The sequence below is a fragment of the Hyaena hyaena genome, unplaced genomic scaffold (assembly GCF_003009895.1).
Source record: "Hyaena hyaena isolate Hyena2069 unplaced genomic scaffold, ASM300989v1 scaffold_98, whole genome shotgun sequence".
NCBI lineage: Eukaryota > Metazoa > Chordata > Mammalia > Carnivora > Hyaenidae > Hyaena > Hyaena hyaena.
In genome coordinates this window covers 1,216,274-1,236,827 of record NW_024080730.1, presented here as the reverse complement: position 1 = coordinate 1,236,827, position 20,554 = coordinate 1,216,274, and the positions used below count along the sequence as shown (strand labels likewise).

General features: G+C 49.5%; 1 protein-coding gene across 14 annotated transcripts in view; it reads right to left on the bottom strand.

Moving 5' to 3' along the window:
• Positions 1-20,554, bottom strand: part of PPP6R3 (protein phosphatase 6 regulatory subunit 3) — a 132,622-nt gene that overhangs the window by 10,170 nt on the left and 101,898 nt on the right. For 4 of the 14 annotated variants that reach the window (XM_039235407.1, XM_039235416.1, XM_039235405.1 and 1 more), the window contains 6 exons: positions 15,936-16,022; positions 11,213-11,310; positions 9,447-9,501; positions 8,412-8,542; positions 3,183-3,304; positions 651-804 (listed from right to left, as the gene is read on the bottom strand). In XM_039235407.1, coding sequence (XP_039091338.1) covers positions 651-804; positions 3,183-3,304; positions 8,412-8,542; positions 9,447-9,501; positions 11,213-11,310; positions 15,936-16,022 — 647 coding nt within the window. The remainder of the gene's footprint in view (positions 1-650; positions 805-3,182; positions 3,305-8,411; positions 8,543-9,446; positions 9,502-11,212; positions 11,311-15,935; positions 16,023-20,554) is intronic. The other 10 variants (XM_039235409.1, XM_039235406.1, XM_039235411.1 and 7 more) reach the window with 5 other exon arrangements.

Sequence of the window (20,554 nt, the reverse complement as noted above, 5' to 3'; positions counted from 1 at the left end):
CAGGGAAAGCAACAGTCTTTGAAAAGGGGTGGTGAAGGTCGGGTTTCTTCTCAGTAGACAGAATAAAATAATGTTTAGCAAATCAAACTAAGCCTAATAAGACCTGAAGTCCACGGTTAATACTCAAATGCTGACAATATTATTCAGGAAAACTATGAAGTGATAGGTGCTGTCAGTAAGAAAGCTACCAATAACAAGAACGACAACCGTATCTTTCACGTCCCTGATTTACAGTTACAGGTGACATACAAATTCATATTATGCGTTCACTTCAAGATACGTCTTGCACTTTCCCGCAGCGCTCCGTACAGCGGCACCTGTGAGTTCTTCGGCTCCACCCTGTCCCCATTCTCCATCCTGTTTCCCGAGCGCATGCGCGGTGGGGCCGCACACGCCCTGCAGACAGCATCTCCGTCAGCTGTGTCGCCTCCTGGGGCCGCACCTTCCTGGGCTGAGTGCACAACTGACTGCCTTTCTCGGCTCGTCCTGGGAGGAGGCCGGAGGCCGGTTTCCTTGAATTTGTCGCTGTCCCCCCTATACTGATCTGTCATCTCGGGGAAGGCACCACCTTCACAAACAGTGCCCACAGCTGACACGCCACCCCCAACCCTCCCGCGGAAAGGGGGAGGGGCTGGCACCCGAGCACTCACCTCAGGGAAGACGTGAACTCTGAAAAAGAAGCCCAGCCCGTCTCCTTGGTCGGCATCGGCTCCTCTGTGCTCCAGACATCAGACCCGACAGAATCTAAGGGAGCACCGTGGGTCGTCTCCATGGGGACATCGAAGTTGGCCGACCAGCTGGGTGCTGAAAAGAAGGGAGGAATTTCACTTTGAGAATACCCTCAGTGGTTTAACAGAATACAAGATGTGTTTTAAAAACCAGACTTGCAATCACAAGCACCAGCGTGGCAGGGACAGGACGCTCTGATGCACCACCGGCAGCAGTGGAAATAGCACGGTCACATGGAGGGTGACATGATAACATCCATCCGATCGAGAAACTGGATTTCCTTTAATCCCTGACTTCTCATTTCTAAGACTGGTTTTCCCCACAGAAACACCACACAAGGCCACCTCTGCCTCAGGAAGGATGCTGGGTTTGAGGCTGGAGTTGAGAACAGCTACCATGACTTCCGGTGCCCAGACGAAACCTCAGATGCGAGGCCTCTGGCCAAGTTTGCTGTGGCCAACCCAAGAAAGAGGGCAGATGCAGATTTCTACAGAAATTCTGATCCCATGAAAGATCTTGAGGAGATGACGGTGGCCCGTATCTTCCAGAGTGCAAAGTGTTTCTGGAATGTGAAGAGCTTCTTTGGGTTGAGTTCCATGGAAGGTCGTCCCTGAGCTGTGTCCCCCGACTATGAAACACGAACACCCAGGTATGAAATAGTTTCTCTCGATAAACAAACAACTAACAAATACCACGGGAAGAGGAAAAAGAAACCACAGAAGGACGCAAATCTACACCTAGAAGAAAACACTCGTTTCTTACTTGTGACAAATGTATCGAGATTACACGAATGCTGGGAGAAGATGGAGAGAGAAGGGTGCAAAGCCGCTCCCTGTTCCATCTCTGTAGCTTTGCTGTACATCCACTCATCCCAAAACAAAAAGTTGTATAAAAAAAGCAACAAGCTGGCTATTTAATGGCTGATTAATCAGCTGGAGACTTCAGATGCTTCCCAATCCGGGTGTGGCCCCACGTGGCACCGCTGACAGCTTCCGCAGCCCACTGAAGCCAGCATACACAGGAAGGGCAAGAAATGCCTTCCTGGGCACAGGACCCCCAAACCGTTGGAATCTGACTTTTTGTGCGCTGAAGACGTGGCCAGAGGCCTGGACTCCTGGAGAGACGCAGGGTGGGGCTGGGACCCAGGGTCACCAGCCTGGAGTCCGAGGGCTACAACTTCCAGCCCCAACTCCCAGGAGGGGAACAAATCACCAAGGGCCAGTGATTTAATCAACACGGGGACCTAATGAAGGGTCTATAACAACTCAGAGTGGAGGGGCTTAGAGCCTCGGGGCTGGGGCACAGTGGGGGGTGCCTGCCACACTCCATGCGGACAGAGATCCTGCGCTTCGGACCCTTCCCGACCGTGTCCCTGCCTCTCTCCTCACGTTCACCTCCTTCACCGTATCCTCCCCGCGCTGCCTGCCAGCAGATCGTACCTAACCCGCAGGTCTGGTTCAACATCACCTCCTCAGAGAGGTGTCCCCTCGGGTGAAATTAGGTCCCTGTGTCCTTGCTCTCATCGCACACCACGCTGCAGGCCTCATGGAAGTGAACTTCCCAGGTGAGCTCCCCAGAATCTACTGCAGTCGCCCCTGTTCCTCAGGAGACCCTGAGCTCTGGGACCAAGTCTGGGGTGTCCCGCGCCTGCACACGGTCAGAACATGATGAAGGCGTGTGGATTCGAAGCGAATTACAGACAGAAAAACCCATTTCTTCCTCCTGAAGATGGTGTGCTGGGAAAGCAACGAGAGGACAGATCGAACCGCGCTTCCCCCACGGCCCTCGCTCGCTGGGTCTGCACCATGGGGGGGTGTTGGTTACCGCTAGGGCCCCGGCGCTGGGGGGGTGCAGTCTCAAGTATCGAGTACCCAGAAGCCTTCCTGGGGGATCAGGGGCCCCATCGGCCCCGAGGAAAGCCCCAACAGCAATCCACGTGGCCCTCCCACATGTACATTAATCTGAACTTCCAGAATTCAACAGTAGTTTAAAGGCCAGCTGCCGCAAGTCTTCTTAGCAAGTAGCAGGGACATAAACACAGGCTAGACAAGCTTAAGGGTTACGGGCTTCATAAATAAACTGAAGAACCCATTTCAAATCGTTGTCAGCTTTAAGGTGTCGCCTTCAGTACAGTCATTCCTGACTCCACAAACACAGCCCTCCCTTACCTTTCCACAGTCTATGCAGTCTCCCTTTCTACTGGGCACTCAGAGGCTGCAGCTCCCAGTCCTCGGGCCGGAACCACCCAGAGGGCGTCCATACCTCAGGAGACACCCGGTCTTCAGAGGGACAAGCGGCTCTTTCCCTGAGGCCCTGTCCCCGACACTTAAACCTCCAAGGGGACTCAGAGGACCGCGTTTCAACCTAACTCCTATCTGCAGACCAGGGCACCTAGTTTTAAAATACCCCCGTTTTCGACACACAGTGACTAATACAGAAGGAAGACAACTTACGTTCATTCAAGTCTACCTCCATTTTATCCTCCGTACTGGCACCACTGGGTTCAAACAAGTCTTGTTTTGCTCCGTCTTCTTCTTCAGAGTCTGTACTTTCTTCACTGTCTGTGCTCCCCGAGCTAAGGGAAAAGGAAAAAAAAGACCAAAATAGTTAACGATGCCAATCCGTCACTAGCAAAATCCAGAGAACTCTGAAGGTCATCCAAGAAGAGAAAATCTCATGCGCTTTGTCTGGATCATTCCTGCCTCGTGAGCCTGCCTCCTACCCTCGCTCTCGGCTGTCCCGCCGGTGCCTGGGCTCTGCGTCAACACGTGAGTGGCTTCTAACAGGACTCAAAGGCAGCTCACTGTGGCACTGCCCTTGCGGCCGAGACGCTGAGCTGCTGTCCACGTGCCGCCCCGCCACCCACACATCGTTCCTGAAGGGTCTTTTCCCACCTTCAGCAGTTTAGAAAACAGGCTGTCGTTATTACAGGGCCCTCTGAGCCCTTCGTGCGCCCTGCACGGAAGCCCCGTGTCAGACACGCGACCTGCAGATATCCCCGAGTCTGCGCACCGTCCCTCCCTCTTACCAGTGTCGTCACAACAGCAGAAGGGCTTAATTTTGACGAACTTAGCTTATGAAGATTTCCTCTCATGCATGTGCTTATGGTGTCGATCTCAGAAATCTTGCCCCAACCCAAGGTCACGAGGATCTTCTGTAGAAGTTTTATAGCCTGATGTGTCACATTTAGGTTTAAGATCCACTTTGAGTCCACGTGTATACATGGTAAGAGGTATGGACTGAGTTCCTTTACTCTGCATGCAGATGTTCACTTGTTCCAGAACTGTTTGTTCAAGGGACTACCCTTTCTCTACTGAACTGCTCTTACACCTCCGTCAAAAGTCTGTTGTCACTATAGCTAATAATTTATCCTCTACGCCGTTTCCCGATCTCTTCTCCTAGTGACCACACTGTCGCAGTTACCGTCTTCTGAAATCAGGTACTGTTAGTGCTCCAGCTCTGTTCTTTATGAAGGCTGTTTTGGCTCCTCTGGCTCTATGCATTTCTTACCATTGTACTTGAGACTCCACTGAGTCTAGATCAATCTGGGGAGAACTGGCATTTGAACGATACTGGGCTCCAAATCACAAACATTTGCCAATTCTGGATCTCTCTCAGCTGTCATGCGATGTTCAGGGTCCAAGTCTTGCACATCTTGTCAGTTACCCTTGCATATTTAATAATCTGAGGCTACAATGAATAAGACTCTTGTGATGTCAGTCCCAACTGTCTGCTGCGGGACGGGGAAGTATGACCACACTGACCTTGTACAGCGTGATCATGCCAAACCTACTTAATTGTTCTAATAGCCTTTTCGTAGATTCCAACAACTTTTCTACACTGACAGTGACTGTTGTCTGTGAATAAAGATAATTTTACCCTCTCCTTTCCAATCTAGATGGCTTTTCTTTTTCTTGACTTAGTGCACCGGCTAGAAGCCCCAGCGACATTAGCGAAAAGCTGTGGGAAGAGTAGGTATCTTCTGCCTGGTTCCTGATCTCAGGGGGCAATTGTTCACTTCTTACCACGCTACCAACTACCAGCTTACTGCAGAAGCTTTAATCAGGTGAAGAAATTCCATCTCCAGTTTGCTAAGAACTCTTACCGGGCATAGAGGTTGGGGTCAGCCACATGCTTACTGACTGATTTTCAAATGTTAAACTAGCCGTTTCTGAAACAGACTTTACTTGGTCATGAGGTATTACTGTTGCCTTTATTATTAAAACCCTCAAGGGCGTTTCTGCATCCACATTAACGAGGACAATGGAGCCACATTTCTTGTCATGCCATGTCAGCTCTGCCGTCAGGTCACACTGATGTGGCCTCTGAGAATGACACAGGCACTAGATCTCCCTTTTCAAATTTCTAGAAGCTTTTGTATAAACCTGGTATCATTCCTGAAACGTTTGGTAGAATTCACCAGAGAAGACAGCTGGGCCCAGAGTTTTTTGTTTATGTGGGAAGTTTTAAACTAAAAATTCAACTTCAATAGATACAGGACTATTCCGGTTACCTTTTCCGGGGGACAGGGGAGCTTTGGTAGTCTGAGTCTTTCAAAGATCATCTCAGTGTCAGACTTACTAGCATGGATTATTCACAACCTGCCCTTATTACGCTTTTGGAACCGAGGTGGGGTCACTGTTCTCGTTCCTCGTGGTGTCAGTAATTTGTACCCCTGCTTCTCCTGACCGCTCTGTCTGGAGGGGCACTGACTCAAGTTTCTCAGAGAATGACTTTAGATCACAATGATTTCCTCTACTGTTCCTTTGTATCCTAAGGTGGAAGCCAAGGTCATGGCTTGGAGAGGTCTCTACTTGTGAATAAAAGCAGCCCTAGAACTGTCCTGTCACCCCCTCTTTGATTTCCTTATTAACCCACTTGCTATTTAGTTTCCATGTATTTGGGGATTTTCCAGAGATCCTTCTGTGACTGGCTTCTAACTAAATTCCACTGGGGTCAGAGAACATACTTTGCAGGACTTAAACCTTTAGGAACTTACTGAGACTTGCTTTATGTCCTGGATAGGATTTCTCTTGGTGTAAATATCTCACGTGCACCTGACAGTATGGCCTCTGGTGCTGTCACTGGCTGAGGTGCTTTGCACAAGTCCAGCAGGGCCGTGCTAGCTGATGGTATCAGGTGCTCCGCACCTCTGATTTCTGCTTGTGACCAACTACCAACAGAGGGAGCACAGACATGTGGCGGTAACCACAGGTTTGTCTGCTTCTTTTTGCCACTTTGCTGCTTCTGCCCTGTGTGTTCTGAAGCTCTGTTATCAGGTGCGTAGGCATTTAAAATTGTTCCATCTTCCTGAAGACTTGACCCCTTTATCACCTTTTCTTTTTGCCTGTCCTCTGAAATCTATTTTATTATTAAATATGTAGACCCTCTACCTTTTCTTACAGCCTGTTTGTGTCTTTATATTTAAGTTATTATTTCTCAGAGGCAGCATATGTTAGACCTTATTTTTTTTTAATCCAATCTGAAACCTCTTCATTTTAACTGAAGTTTTGAGGTCATTTAATATTATTTAATGAATCCTGATACGGTTGCCTAGGTTTAATATTATCCTACTGCTGTTAGTTTTTTGTATGTCTCAGCTGCCTTTTTATTTTGTTGCCCTCTTTTCAGAATTTTTTATGATTTAATTTCCTTTGTTGGCTTATTAACTACAACTCTGTTTTGCTTACTGGTTGCTTCAGGGTTTACAATATATATCCATAACTTACCAGTCTACTCTCAAGTGATTCCATAGCCCCAAACTAGAAACCCTGATGTCCATTAGCAGGTAGGTGGATAAACACATTCACGTGTCTGGTGGGTGGTACTTTCATTCAATGGAACATTATTCAGTCACGAAATGGAATGAGTTACTGAAACATCACCCAACGTGAATGACTCAAAATAATTGTGCTGAGTGGAAGAAGCCACATAAAATATGTAATGTGCTATCTGATTTACATAAAACTCTAGAAAACACAAATCACTCTCAAGGAACAAAAAGCAGATGGGGGGAAGGCAATATGAAAGGGCATGAGGAAACTTTTGTAGATAATGGAGAAGTTCATGATCTTGACTGAGCTGATGGTTTCACGGATGTATTCATGTCCAAACTTACTACGCTGTGTAATCTAAATAAATACAGTTTTCTATATGTCAATTATACCTCAAGAGAGCTGTTAAATAATAAAAAGTTGCCTTTTCTCATTGTCCCGTGTTCCCTCTGGACATCAACTGTCACGTCCTCCAGGACACTACCTTCACCACCACACGTCATTCCCTAAGTGCTGTACCGTGTGAGGTCGGCCTGTGATAGTAGGCAATGGCCACTTAGTGAACTCACTCCAAGTGAGGCCCAAAATTTCATAGCAAACGGTGACAAACAAGTTTAACTAAGGCTTTATCTTAAAAACTAAAAACAAAACAAAACAAAACAAAAATCACTGTGAAGCTATCTGTCTCTCGCTTCCTGGTCCTGGAGCTGCGGCTACCTTGTGATTACAAAGTAATGAGTCGCATGCAGACGACGATGAAGTGGGCATGGACAAAGAAGCTAGGCTAGACAGCTGTGGATTATGAGACAAATACCCCTTTCCTGTGTTTAAGCCCCAGGTGGGTCTTCTGTAACCCAAAGCAGTGAGCCCTCCTTAGACCCACAACACAGCCGCTGGGGTGCGCAGAGACACGGCAGGGGGTGCTGGTGCATGGTACCCAGCAAGAGGGAGAAATGGCTAGTGGGGCTGGGGCCGGGTTTGGGGGGGTGGGGGCTGCACTTTTCACTGTATATTCTGTTTTCTTTGAATTGTTCACCAGGTGGACACGTTACTTATTATTTTTTTTAATTTTTTTTTTAATGTTTTATTTATTTCTAGGAGAGAGAAAAGAGATAGCATGAGCAGGGGAGGGTCAGAGAGAGAGGGAGTCACAGACTCTGAAACAGGCTCCAGGCTCTGAGCTGGCAGTCAGCACAGAGCCCGACGCGGGGCTCGAACCCACGAACCGCAAGATCATGACCTAAGCAAAAGTCGGACGCTTAACCGAGTAAGCCACCCAGGCGCCCCGACACGTTACTTATTAAAAATAAGCGAAATAAAAATGAGAGTTCAACTGCTACTCTCCCAACTAAGAAGATTCTGGTAATGGACACTCGGATAAGAACTCCGTGTTCTCGTGCCACAGCGACGGAAACCAATTAGACAGGAAAAAACCCAACAGGATTGATTCCAAAGGGCCCCGGCCGGCAGGACCCCATCTCCCCAGGCTAGACTAACTTTTAGAAACAGCTTTTCCCTCCCCTGGGGAAAACTTCAGTTTTTCAGAGGAGATGGTACGGAAGTCGGCTGCTGCGGGCGTCAGGGGTGAGGGGACATCTGTGCAGGGTGCCCTGCACCACACTCCTCAGCACTGCCTTCTGTTCAGAAGAGGCGGAGCCACAGCGCTTCCCGACTAGGCCTCCACACTCCCTGCAGTTTCAAGTTCATCACCAGACTCGTTCGTGCCCATCACACTGGACACAGGCGAACTGGCACCACCTTGCATCGGTTAACAAGGGCATTTCTGATCACGACAGAAACACTGGTCTCTAGGTCAAGAATGTGCATCTGCCAAGGACAGGACGCATGCCTCCCCCCCCACCAACTGTCTGCACTGGGCATTATGGCCGCCGGAACAGACTCCTTCACCTGGACCGCCTTTGGGATTCCGGTGTGAACGTAATGTGCTTTTCCTCCCAGATGTCTTCCTCATCAGAGCCGCCGTCGTCAAACTGCTGGATTCTTTCCTTACAACAGGCTTCGAACAAGGCAATATTTCCCTAAATAAAAACGAGAGCACGAAAAGAGCAAACTTAAAAATCAAGTGATTTTCTCCAAAAGCTATCAATGTAAATTGCATCCCTCATTTCCCTTAAAAAAACAGCGACTACCACACACGCCAAAAACAAACGTAAAGGCTTGGTGTCAGCTTCTGTGCAACAGCAGAAAGTTCCCCCAAGGACTTGATTCAAAACTAGCCCACAGAAGCCTGTGCGGTCTTCCCGGACTCCGTCACCTGGTAAAGCACCGCCTTAACGCCAAGAGCTTCCCTGCCCCGCCCCCTGCCCCCCACCCCCCCCACCTGGGGCTCAGTCCCAGATCTGCCCTGTAGGAAAGCAACTCTCGTTTCCTCTGCTTCTACAGCTCCAGCCAAGCAGCAATGGGCATCAGTGGCCCAGTCAGGAGTTTCTACCTTGTCACATCAGGGAATAAACCAGGGGTCCCTCGTGTTAATCAACCTAAAAATCAAGACTATGCCCACTCACATGACACCAACCCCACATCATGCGCCGATGGTGCTGACCGGGGGGTTGGAGCCCTGCCTGGAGAGGACAAGCTGGCCCTGATCTAGCCCAAGTTTCTCTCCTGGTGACATACATCCGAAGGAAAAGGCAGCTGGCTCGAGTCAAAATGCACTCTCTGAAGCTTAAATGTCTAGACTGCAATCACAAGCGACCCGGTTTTATCAGCCCTGTCACATCTTAAGCCAGGGCTGCAAACTCACATGCCCACAGGGACCACGCAGGTCACATGGGGGGCAGGGGGGTAATACCAGCCGAAGACGAGTGTCCTGGGGCGCGGGGGTCCCAGGGCACACGGTGTCTGCACACAGGCTCTGGCAGACCCCAGGCCCTGCCGTCTACCTCTCCTATACCTTGTTACTAAGGGAACACGAATACTTACACTTTCGTTTGTATTGAGAGTAAAGTTGATGTCTGATACTCGATCGAAAGAAACACTGGAAACAAAATGTAAGTACAGGAATAGTTACTTACAGACTGACCAAAACACAATTTACAAAATTCTCCGAATTTAAAATATTTACACTATCATTAAAATCTCCCCAGGTAAGACAAAAGCAAAACTTTCCTATGTTGACTGATGCCTCTTCCCAGGTACTAAGACAAAAGGGTGGGGGTGCAGCCTCATAGGACGGAACCAACACCCCTGCAAGCCTTCCCATAAGAGTTTTAACGTCCACGGCCACAGCCGCGGCTCCACAGGCCATACTTCCACAACCAAGAAAACGGTTATTTGAAAAAAAGAAACAAGTCAAAACATGAGAAAGTCCCCAAGGGCTGTCAGACACTAAGCCTTCTCCAGGGACGGCCAAATTCATGCACAGCACGGACACCCCCAAAACCCTATGGTATGGGATGACCAGCAGGAAGGTAGGGGTGAAAGATCTCAGAGCTTGTGAAACACAATTTTTTGAGTAAGTAGGATTCTTACTCATTTATTTTGGAGAAAGAGTGTGAGCAGGGGAGGGGCAGAGGGGCAGAATCTTAAGCAGGCTCCATGGCCAGTGTGGAGCCCAACGTGAGGCTCGATCTCAGGACTGTGAAGTCCTCATCTGAGTTGAAGAGTTGGACCCTTAACTGAATGAGCCACCCCGGTGCCCTAAAGGAAATATAATTCTTAAAGATCTATTCTAATCCATCGTTATTCCAAGCACCCAACATAAATTTAAAGGGCCTGGATTCCTAACTGGGAACATTTACTGAGAGCAGAGACAGGCCAGGTGCTGAGATGCCGCGTGGGGAGTCCGCAGGCCCTGGTGTGAGTGCGTCCACGGTACAGACACGACCACCACGTGGACGTGGACAGTCCTTGCTCATTTTGCATCTCAGGGGGCTGATGCTTAGGGCAGCCTTGAACTCTTGCTCTGTTTGCAGGGAAGGCTCCATCCACTGTGCTAACACAGCACATCCATCGGAAAGGCTGGAGTGTGCAGGGGTCTTCTGCTTCTCACGTGCTAGAAACCGCACCTTGTGACAGAAGATGGTCCTGCTGGCTGCATCACTAAACCACGGGCCCCTAACCGCTAGCAAGGAGCCACCCAGATGCTGGGTACTGACAGGCATCATCAGGCAGTGACCCGTGACAGAAGCCACTTGATACTAAACTCTGTTCTCAATGAGCTCTAACGCCTCCTCGTAAATGCTTTCCTTGAAAATAAATACCTCTCCCTTCCCTAGGCCAGACGCCGGCCCATTTGTTCGCATTTCCAACTATCACCCACACGTGTTACTCTGCGATCTGGTATGGTACCAGTATTCCTGATTTTATGCCCTCTCCCCCCACCAGCCCTGCGTCCCGCTGAGTGGGCCGGGGAGGACACACGTGGCGTGAGCTGCTGGGAAGGCACCGGGTTGGTCCCGCCCACCGACTACATCAGGGCCTCACCACCCTGGGGGCCGCTGCCTGGCACAGTTGCCGGACGGGGCAGAGCAGTGACCTGAGCTCCTGAGCAAAGCTCAATATATATAAATGGCAACAAGCCCCCTTGAGAGGCTGCGGCAGGGGTGCCCCTCTCTGCGGGGGGAGGGGTGCCCTTATCCCCACCTCCCTCTGGTGGCTTCAGGGCTCAATGGCTGGGACCGCAGGGGGATCCCGCGTCTAACAAAAGGCAGGAGTGCACGAGACAGGGGACAGGAAGATATACTCACTTGCCAATGTCATCTTGATCTGCAAACTTCTCATCGTTGAAGCCAAACTGGTCAATAAAATTGGACGTCATTTGTTGCATCTGATAATCAGAAAAGGCCTGGCAACCCCAGGGCCAGTGACAGTGATATAATGATTCTAATGACATTCTACATACTATCTGCCCACTTGTGCTTCAGAAACCATCTTATTTACAAAGGCTTAGGGCTTAAAAAGTTGGTGTGTCTTTCTAAAAAAAAAAAACAATCAAATAATTTCAGACACAATTTACCCAAAAAAGGACACGTCTGGAGTTTGGCCCACAGGTCATTCTAATGCACATGTCACCGTAGGAAATGTTAACGACCACTCTGCCCTCTATCGCAAATTATCTTTAGAGGGAGGACTGGATTAAGTCTAGTTCGAAGAGGTGATCAATTGACAGTCTGAAATTATAAGATGTATCAATCTCTGAAATTATAAGATTATTAATCAGCTCTGGACACAACCAACCTTAACCTAAGATCCAGGAAGTAGTGACCACCCGCCCTCCCCTCACCCCTCCCCACCCTCCGATCCACTACAGTGACACCGCACGGGGGGAGGGGGGAACACAACCAGTAATCACAAACTGCCAGCCTACAACACAACTTTCAGGGACACTTCATTCTCTTCAAAAAAGACTTCAGTCTCAGAGGCCAGGAAGAGTCTAAAAGTAGCTCCTATCCTACCCGCCTCAGAGTGGGGACCAAGTCTTAGCACTGACGGGACATCACTCTGTGAGGTCCGGAGAAGCCCATCGTGTCTCCTACATTCTAGGGGGCACGGGGCTCATCTGGGTTTCCTCAGGTGAGAGACGGGGGGATGTTAACATGGACTTGACAGACATGTGGATATTCAGGTTTAGGACAACAAGCAGGCTGAGCAGAGGGAGAGGACTCGGCGAAGGTGTTCTGCGGTCCCAAGCAGGAGTCGAGGATGCTGAAGACAAGCAAGTGGCACTCCTCGCGCCCCAACCACGAACACGGAGACGACCGAGCAGCAGTGTGTGGCCTGGCGGGCCTGCTCTGGGCAGGGGACAAGTCTCTCCGGCACGTGAGCACCACGCACGGGGCAGCAGTGGTGGCCTGGAGCTGAACTATGGGCATCACACCGGAAGCCGCTCGCCAGGAGGGACGCAGCTGCCACCGCACGAAACCCAGTGCTCCTGGCCCTCCTCCAGAGCCGAGCCCGGAGCCCACCCCGCAGACATCTGCTGCACAAACGCCTCTTTGGCTCCTTCCTGATTACTCAGGCTGCTGGCAGGGAATCATGGCATGGATAATCCAAATCGAAGACGACTAAAAAATAAACCTTATATTTGGCTTTGGAAGGCATCTTTTTCCGTAGGTCTGAAAAAAGTGGTGTCTAGTTTGCCGAGAACCTAAAACTTCCCTTTTCTCTAGCTGGAGAGACCCCCCTTTCCCGCCACCCCTGTGCTCACTCGTGCACTTCCATGCCATCCCATTTCCTGTCCTCAGAGAGGATGCTATATGACACGGGGGTAGGGATCAGCCTCACGGGAGCACATCTGGTAAGGCAGGCCGAGTCGAGGCTGAGTCGTGGGAGTGTGGTTGAACGCAGAAGGGCAGGGCCACGTTCTGGAAGGCCGGGCTGAGCTTGGACACAGAATGAAGACTAGGAACCGTAGCACTGATAGTCATTAAACCCAAAAGAAAGCAACAGATTCCTCTGAACAGCATCTCTGTCTTTTCTGAGATAAAATGGGATGTGTGGTGCCTTCAAAGATGTGGAGCAGAATCATGACGTCATTCTTCCCAGCAAGCGGACCAGGCCAGGCTCCGAGTTGACTTACAGATTAGAAATTTGGCCGCACAAGGGAAAAGGTCCCTCCCCAGTCTTTTTGGTTCTCCTCCCCACCTTTTTTTGTGGCTCTGGAGTTTGTGTTATAAATTTTGGGGGTTCATAAAACCCAAAAGAGTTCCTTTAAGTGCTTCAGAGAGAGCACGCAGACACTAAGTGTATTCTAAGTGTGTGTGTGAATGCACGTACAATGTACGCCCAGATCTGCCCCGTCTGTCTCCCTATCTATTCATTCGGGTACCTTGGGAGATACATACGGCCACTCGCAGACACAAGTGACTTCGATGCAGTAACTTAGGGGAAAAAGAAAACCAACCAACCTTGTTGGTCCTCATTAGTTCTAAGAATATTACAGCTTCCACGAAGATGTAAATTAGCAAAGAACCTCAGGGTTTGGATATGATTTTTACTAAGAAAGCCATCAAAGGGTACTAAACTCACCTACGTGAAGACTGCTACTATATTCTATTTAAAGTTATATAAAAAGTGCTTTGGGCTTGGAGAAATCCCAGTCTGGGAAGCACCCGATGGCTGTGTAATTATTAAAAACTTATTTATTCAAAAAAACCCCCCACATACAAACCCCATACTTCCTACAACTGTCATCCTGGCCAAAGCCAGGGGCTGTTCACATCAGAGAAGTGAGTCTACCGCTTTATTTAAGCGAATCTCCTCGGAGGCGCTGCTAGGGCGACAGGAAGCCCTGGTGTCCCCTACCCACCCTGCCCAGGCCTGCATGCAGCAGGGAGTGGGCGGCGCCCTCCAGGCCTCCGGAGCCACCAGAAGGGGGCCTCACGCTCCACACCTCTGCCAGACTCGGAGGAGGAAGAGTGGAACTCTAGAGGTGAGGAAATCAGAAGGGCCGGAAGGCACAACCCAACTAGTAGAGACACAAAAGCTGTGAAGCATTCCCTGGGCCAAACATGGCCTCACAGGTGACATTGTCAAGTGACCTTATTAAATGAACGGCCTGAAGCTCTCTATACTCAGGACTTTATACCTACATGAAACCTAACTTTAAATGTGAACGAGAAACTGAAACTAATATATATAAGCTAGTATTCTACCATGGAGACCAGCATAAAATTCTTAAATTAACCTACCCTGGCCTCAAATTAAAAAAAAAAAGTCTGGAACATATTTCTTATTTTCAAAATGACCCACGACTGACTTACAACTTAAGCACGCAAAGAAACATTGACTTGGGGCACATCCAGCAGTAAAGAACTATCCTTCCTACTCTGAGAGGGAAAAGCCACAGGACCAGGAGCCGTGGCGAGCTTTGCTGGGAAGGCAGTTTCGTAGCTGGACGGCCTCACGTGCACATCAGCAGTTGGTCAAACCAAAAAAATGTCAGAAAATGTTCTCCTCAGAACAGCTGTGGAGCAGACTGCATGAGAAGGGGGCCTACTTTCCAGATACCTCAATGGAACCACTCTTGGATTAAGTCAGTCGCCTAAAGTTCCAAGGTTATTATCTCATCTGCAAATAGGTGTTTAGGGCATTCTTCTTAAAGCAATTCCAACAGGTTCAGAAGCACCCTGATAATTTACACTTTACACCGCGGAGCTTCCCCGCAGGGGTGAAAGACGTGTAGTGTGGGAGATCTCGCCAGGCTGAGGGGCCGGTTTCAGTACCTTCCAGATGCTTCCATAGGGGTAGATAGAGAGAGGCTGCCGTCAAACCAGAGGACTCTGGGGTCAAGGAAGAAGGGCATGTGGGCATGAGGGCTCACAGCGAGCCAGGTGAGCACCCAAGCCATGGCTTGCAGGTGGCAGTGAGGGGCTACTGTGTTCTAAAGAAGACCCCTGGTGCTCATCAGCCTCCCAATGGGTGCGCCGCCCATGCCCCCGACACTGGGAGGTGGGCTTCTGCAGGGCAGCAGTGTCAAGAATCGATGGAGATGCCAGCTGAGTGCTGAAAAACCACTCCAGACCTGTCCTGTGAACGTGACTGTGAACCTGACTGAGCATCCACCCTGACCAGAGCAGGACAGCCTGCTGGGAGGCCGAAACCCAGGGTCAGCAGAGCCACGAGTGGCTTCATCCTGGCCCTGGTAAAAGACAAGGCTTAACGATTAAGAAAAAAGAAGCCAAGCAAACCTCCAGTGCCAGGCGGGAAGGGGGCTCTGCCACCCCCACCGCACCGGATCGAGTCCACGCCAACGCATGGTCCTGGCATGATCTGCCCATATGGAGAGACGGGGACTTGGAAGAGGGGCCTGTACTGCCAGCCCCCACCATCTGGTGCTGGCCAAGGTAGTGAGACTGCAAGAACCACCCCTGGGTGAGGGGTAAGCCCGGGCGTGCCATTTTTATACCATTTCTATACCATTTCCTCCCCCACAGACAGTATAAGCAGCTGACAATTGGGGAGGACTTGGGGCAGGAGAGTAGGGTGGCAACGAATTCATTCAACTACAACTTTCACCAGAATAGAACTTAAGGATATTAGAAGCATTTAAGCCATTTAGTTCACAGATTTTTTTTTTTTTTTTTTTTAAAGTTACTCTGGCTGACATTAAGAGTGTGACTCCTGTTACTGCAGGCCTCCACCGCAGGGATGTGGCAACCACGCGGCGGGCACGCGGGGCTGCACGAGCCTCTCTGGGACACTGGCTGAGCCATTCGGTTTGTTCGGGTCTGAGCACTTACCCGACCTGGCACTGTTGTGACCAGGGAGGAAACAGCCCCTGGGAATATAATCGGTACACACCTTCTTGCACATACCCGATGCTTCCTACTTCTAATGGTTCTGCCTAGCTAACAGGTAACCCCAAATCACATCCTGGTGCATGACCTGCCTCAGAAGGGGACTCATGGGCGGCAACTAGACTAAGCATTTCAAATAAAAACAAAAAGCAAAGCTTTAGGCGTGACTCACTTGCTGCAAAGAAGAGTCCTGTGAGAAACCCGTTTCTTTAAAGTCAATTTCATCATCACTGGATGAATGAATATGGCAGGTTGTAACCTATATGCATAAAAACGTAAAACACTATTTAACAGAGAAATGTTTTGGACATTTGTATCAGCATAATTTTTATGGAAAAACAATCACATTTAGTTTTTCTCTCAAGGTGTAACAACAGCAAGAACAGAAATAAGCAACAGTTAAGTTATAAAACCCACCCAAATAATCCAAAGGCCCCCTTCACCCAACCAGACGGCCAGGTTACCGGCCCTTCCGCTGCCCACTTGTGCTATTTCTCGTTACTAATAACCACCAGAAAGCAGAGAAGAGGATAGTTACTCCATTCAAGTGATTTTAACACTTAGCTCCAATTAAATGTTTACAAAGGGCTGGTGGAAGGAACAGCTCAGGCGAAGTATACAAGTGATTCGTATGTGCCAAGCTCAGAAAGTGAAACTGCCGTACGCAGGGGTTACTCGTCCCCCCCCGCACCCCCCCCGAAGGTCAGGTTCAGATACAAGCACTTTCACTTCTAGCGTCCCCATCCACTCTGAGAAGAATACTGTCCATGAACCCAAGAGGGGACTCTGAACAAGCAGTACCCTGCTCATAAAAAGACCCCAAATCTTCTGTCTTTAGAAATGTAGCCCTTGCCCTCAAAACTTACAACCAATTCAAATTAAACAAAAACACAAACATGAACTGCTCACCAATTCATGGTAAGTGGTTTTTATTCATTCATAAGTGACACACAGTATTGGGGAAACATATTAACAATTAGAAATGGAAACATACAAATGACTAAGCATGAGGTAACAGTGACTGCTATATAGCCAGTTAATAAATATGAACAGTTTGCAAAATTCTAAAATGAGCACTGTATTTCTGAGGGTAACTAACACTGTATTTCCTGAATTTTTCACCCTTTACTTTTCACGGAAGTGTAACTGGCAGAGAGCACGGTCATCAGGGGAAGATGTGAGCGGCCGTGACCTGCTAACCCTTGACGCGTGTCTAAGAGCCCGGACGGAGCTACAGAAAGTGGTCTGGTTTGCTCCGTGATGGTCCAACACTGGGCCAAGAAACCCAAAGGAGACCCCAAACAGGTCTGCATGTGCTATGGCCTATGAAACTGAATACATCACCGTCCAAATAAAAGCAATCTCTTTTCCCCTAGACCGTCTTTGGTGAAGATGCTAAGCCAAGCGAATCGCCTAGGGTTTCTGATTAACAACCCACCCCCCATTCTCCCTGGGGTAGAGGTGCGCGTGCACACTCGGGAGTCTGAAACTGGCTGGATGAGGTCAAAGGCAGAATCTGTGATCAATGAAAGGAATATGCCTCCAGGGAGCTAGCGGGGAAAGATGTGCGGATGAGGCCAGAATGCAGGAGGGGGAGGCGGAATCCCACTCACTCATGGTGGTCAAGAGCGCTCAGGCCCTTCAACTGTGGGGGGGTTCAGAGGAGCCCCGGGCTGCTCGGGCGGCAAGCTAGTGCGAGAATCCTATTAAATATGTTTTAGGGGGCTACCCACATGGTAGGGGGCAGAATTAGAAGACAAGCAAAAGACAAGCTAGGTCAACTGGACAAGAGAGAACAAAAAAAGACTTGGCTACCCCTAGCAGGTCTTATCCAAGTTCAAACAGCACACAAGGTTTCCTCATTCACAGTGTCACTCTTTGCTACAAAATGAATCGTTCATTAATAAAAAGTGAGAAAGAAATTAGCTTTTGTTGAGCAACGACTATGTGCCAGACACTGGGACCCTTTTTCCATATTCTCTGTAACTTGTCTCCTTAAGGCAATTCTGGGAGGTTATTTAAAATAATTTTGTTCGCCAAAGAAGGAGCTCTAAGAAGTTATTACTAACACAATGCACACACACCTTGGCATTTATGTACGGGAAATGTGGTGATTCTCATCCTATCCACACCACAGCTGGCCTGAAATCCTTACCGATAAAACGAGCTACAGAGACGACAGATGCAGCACACCCCCGGCGGGGAGGGGACCTGCTGCCTGGGGTCCTGCCTCATTCACCACACAGCTCGGCGTGTGCACCGGAGCGCCCGCCCCAAACTCCAAGCACCCCCCGCCCCCCCGAGGCATCTTCATCTCCGTACATGCCACCCGTCACCTCCTTCTTCCTCAGCTAGAATCCTGGCCTTCTGGTTTCTTCTGTCCCGCACAAGTCTATTCACTCCACCGTCGAAACACAACCTAAGGACCGTCGCTTCTCGTGAGGCCTATCCGCTCTCTCCAGCGCAGGCCGCCTCCACCTGTCGCCTGGATTAATGCTGTAATTGCCGCCGCCTGCCCACTACAGTCTGTTCTCAATTCAAGAGCCACAGTGCTCTTTCACAACGTACATCAAATTACGACACTTTAAAACGCCCTACCTAACGGCTTTTCATCTCACTAAGGTTATAACCAGGGCCTGGGTGGACTAGAGCGGTAGAGGGCTGGCCTTGGATGTCACGGCTCGTTCTCCCCCTCTGGATGCCAGCTTCTGCACGGGCTCTGCCCCCCCTCATGCCTCCACGTACCTCTCAGTGAGGTTTGCAGACCTGTTCCAAGCAGACCCCTGGCTCCCTGCCCTAGAATTTGCCCATTTCCATCAAGGCAGGAATTTCTGCCAGTCGAGTTTACTGCAATAGGCTCAATGCATGGCACACAGTAGATGCTCAAATATTTATTACATTAATGAATACCAGTACATCACTGAATGAGAAAGATAATTTTTTAAGACACAGCAGCATATAAGAACACTCTGACCATGCCAGATGTGTTCTAAATACAGTCTTGATGCTTCAGTGGAAAAAAGCTTTTGAGATTGTTCCCTTCTTTCATAGCAACATTTTCGTTTCATTAACCGCTGTCAGAGGAAAAGGCCAGTGTTCTCTTCACCTTGGCCGGCTAGCTTGCTAAGTGCTAAAGAAGATCATAAGCACAACTGGAATGTTCACCTAGGTGACATGTAGAAGTCACAGACTCTTCCTTCTTGTCATCGCAGGGCCCTGCTGCCCACCCCCCCAGGCCCCCCCATGCCCAGGGCAGGCTAGACACACCGCGGTTCCACCCCACACTGCTGGGTCTCCAGGCCAATACACAACCTCCCTGAGTGAGCTCACGAGTGACGGGAAATACGCACCAAACAATGGAGACAACACCTTCTCCCCCAGAGACAGGAGGCAGAGAATGAAGCCATCTCAACCTTCCAGAGGCCATGCAAATACCTCCTATGCTACCGAACTTTACTAAGACTTTACCAGTTTTTACCAACAGACCCACAGAGAGGTCTCTGGAAGTAACATGCCAAATTTCACTCAAAACAAAACTCTCAACATAAACACATAAGCAACCTATGAGCCTACTGTGCATACACTTTGGTGTGAGGAGGTCAACAGATTAAAGTACTTCACGGAGCTCGGGTGGGGGGGGGGGAGTCACCTTGGGGCTGGCACAGCTTTTCCTACAGAAGCAAGCAGGACCCTCAGGCCCACGGCCAGTAGCACAGGGAAGTGTCTGGTGCACTAATCAACAAATCCTTGCTGGGAGTAGGCAAATACGAACAGGCCAGTGCAACAGAACGAAGTTCACTGCACATGGACTCAAGTCCTGTGAGCACACCTGAGCCATCATACAACCAGCGAAGTCAGCGCATCTAATCTTATCTACCGATCTGGGGAGTGGGCAGGGAGTAAGCCATCTATCACTCAACTGCCTATTTCATGAATGAACGTCTCTGAAATGCCGCGACTCAGACTCTGTGCTACATTACATGGGTACATAGGCACTCCTTCCACAGGACGTTTCCGCAAGGGCAAGACCCAGTACGTTTCCCAAGCTGGGTTTATTATAAGAATGTGCCCTGGAACACAGCACCCAACCCCCCTAGGATGTACCCGGGCACGTTGTGGGCACAGACGAGGCGAGCCCAGAGGCCGCAGTGGAAGTCTCGCTGGGGGCCCAGCACACACAGGCACTCTTAAAAACCTGGAACCTACGTATCCCTGAGTCCCTATGAAGCCGAATTCCCTACTGAACGGGCTTATGGCTGAAGGGAGATGGCATTTAAGTCCTGGGTGCGTGGAGCTCAAGGAACCGAAAAAGCCTTGAGACCTCAGCCCGCAAGTCCCCACAGACCACAGAATCGGAGAGCAGGGCTAAGTCACATAGGATAGGAGCAACATCAACAGGGCTCTAGAAGCCTCACCGCTTTTGGCTAGAGAGAACTGAGCTGCTGTTAGTGACAGGTGGCCCAGGATAGTCTTCCCTTCCATGCAGCTATAAAGTCTAGATGTCAGAGGTGTCTGACCCCAAAGGGCTGTTTGTGAATTCTGCACCGCATGTATATCTGCACGAATTCTGCACTGCACGTATATCTGCATGAATTCTGCACTGCATGATTAGACTCCTTAATGCAGATACACAGGACATTTACATGGATTCACAGACCAGGTTACTGACAGCACCATGCAGAGCAGCTGAGTGTTGTCTGAATTGCAAAGAAGTCTTTCTTTATACAGAACTGCTCACAAGAGAAATCTGTTTGAGTTGCCAAAGACAGAAAAATTTTTAAAAAACGCTGA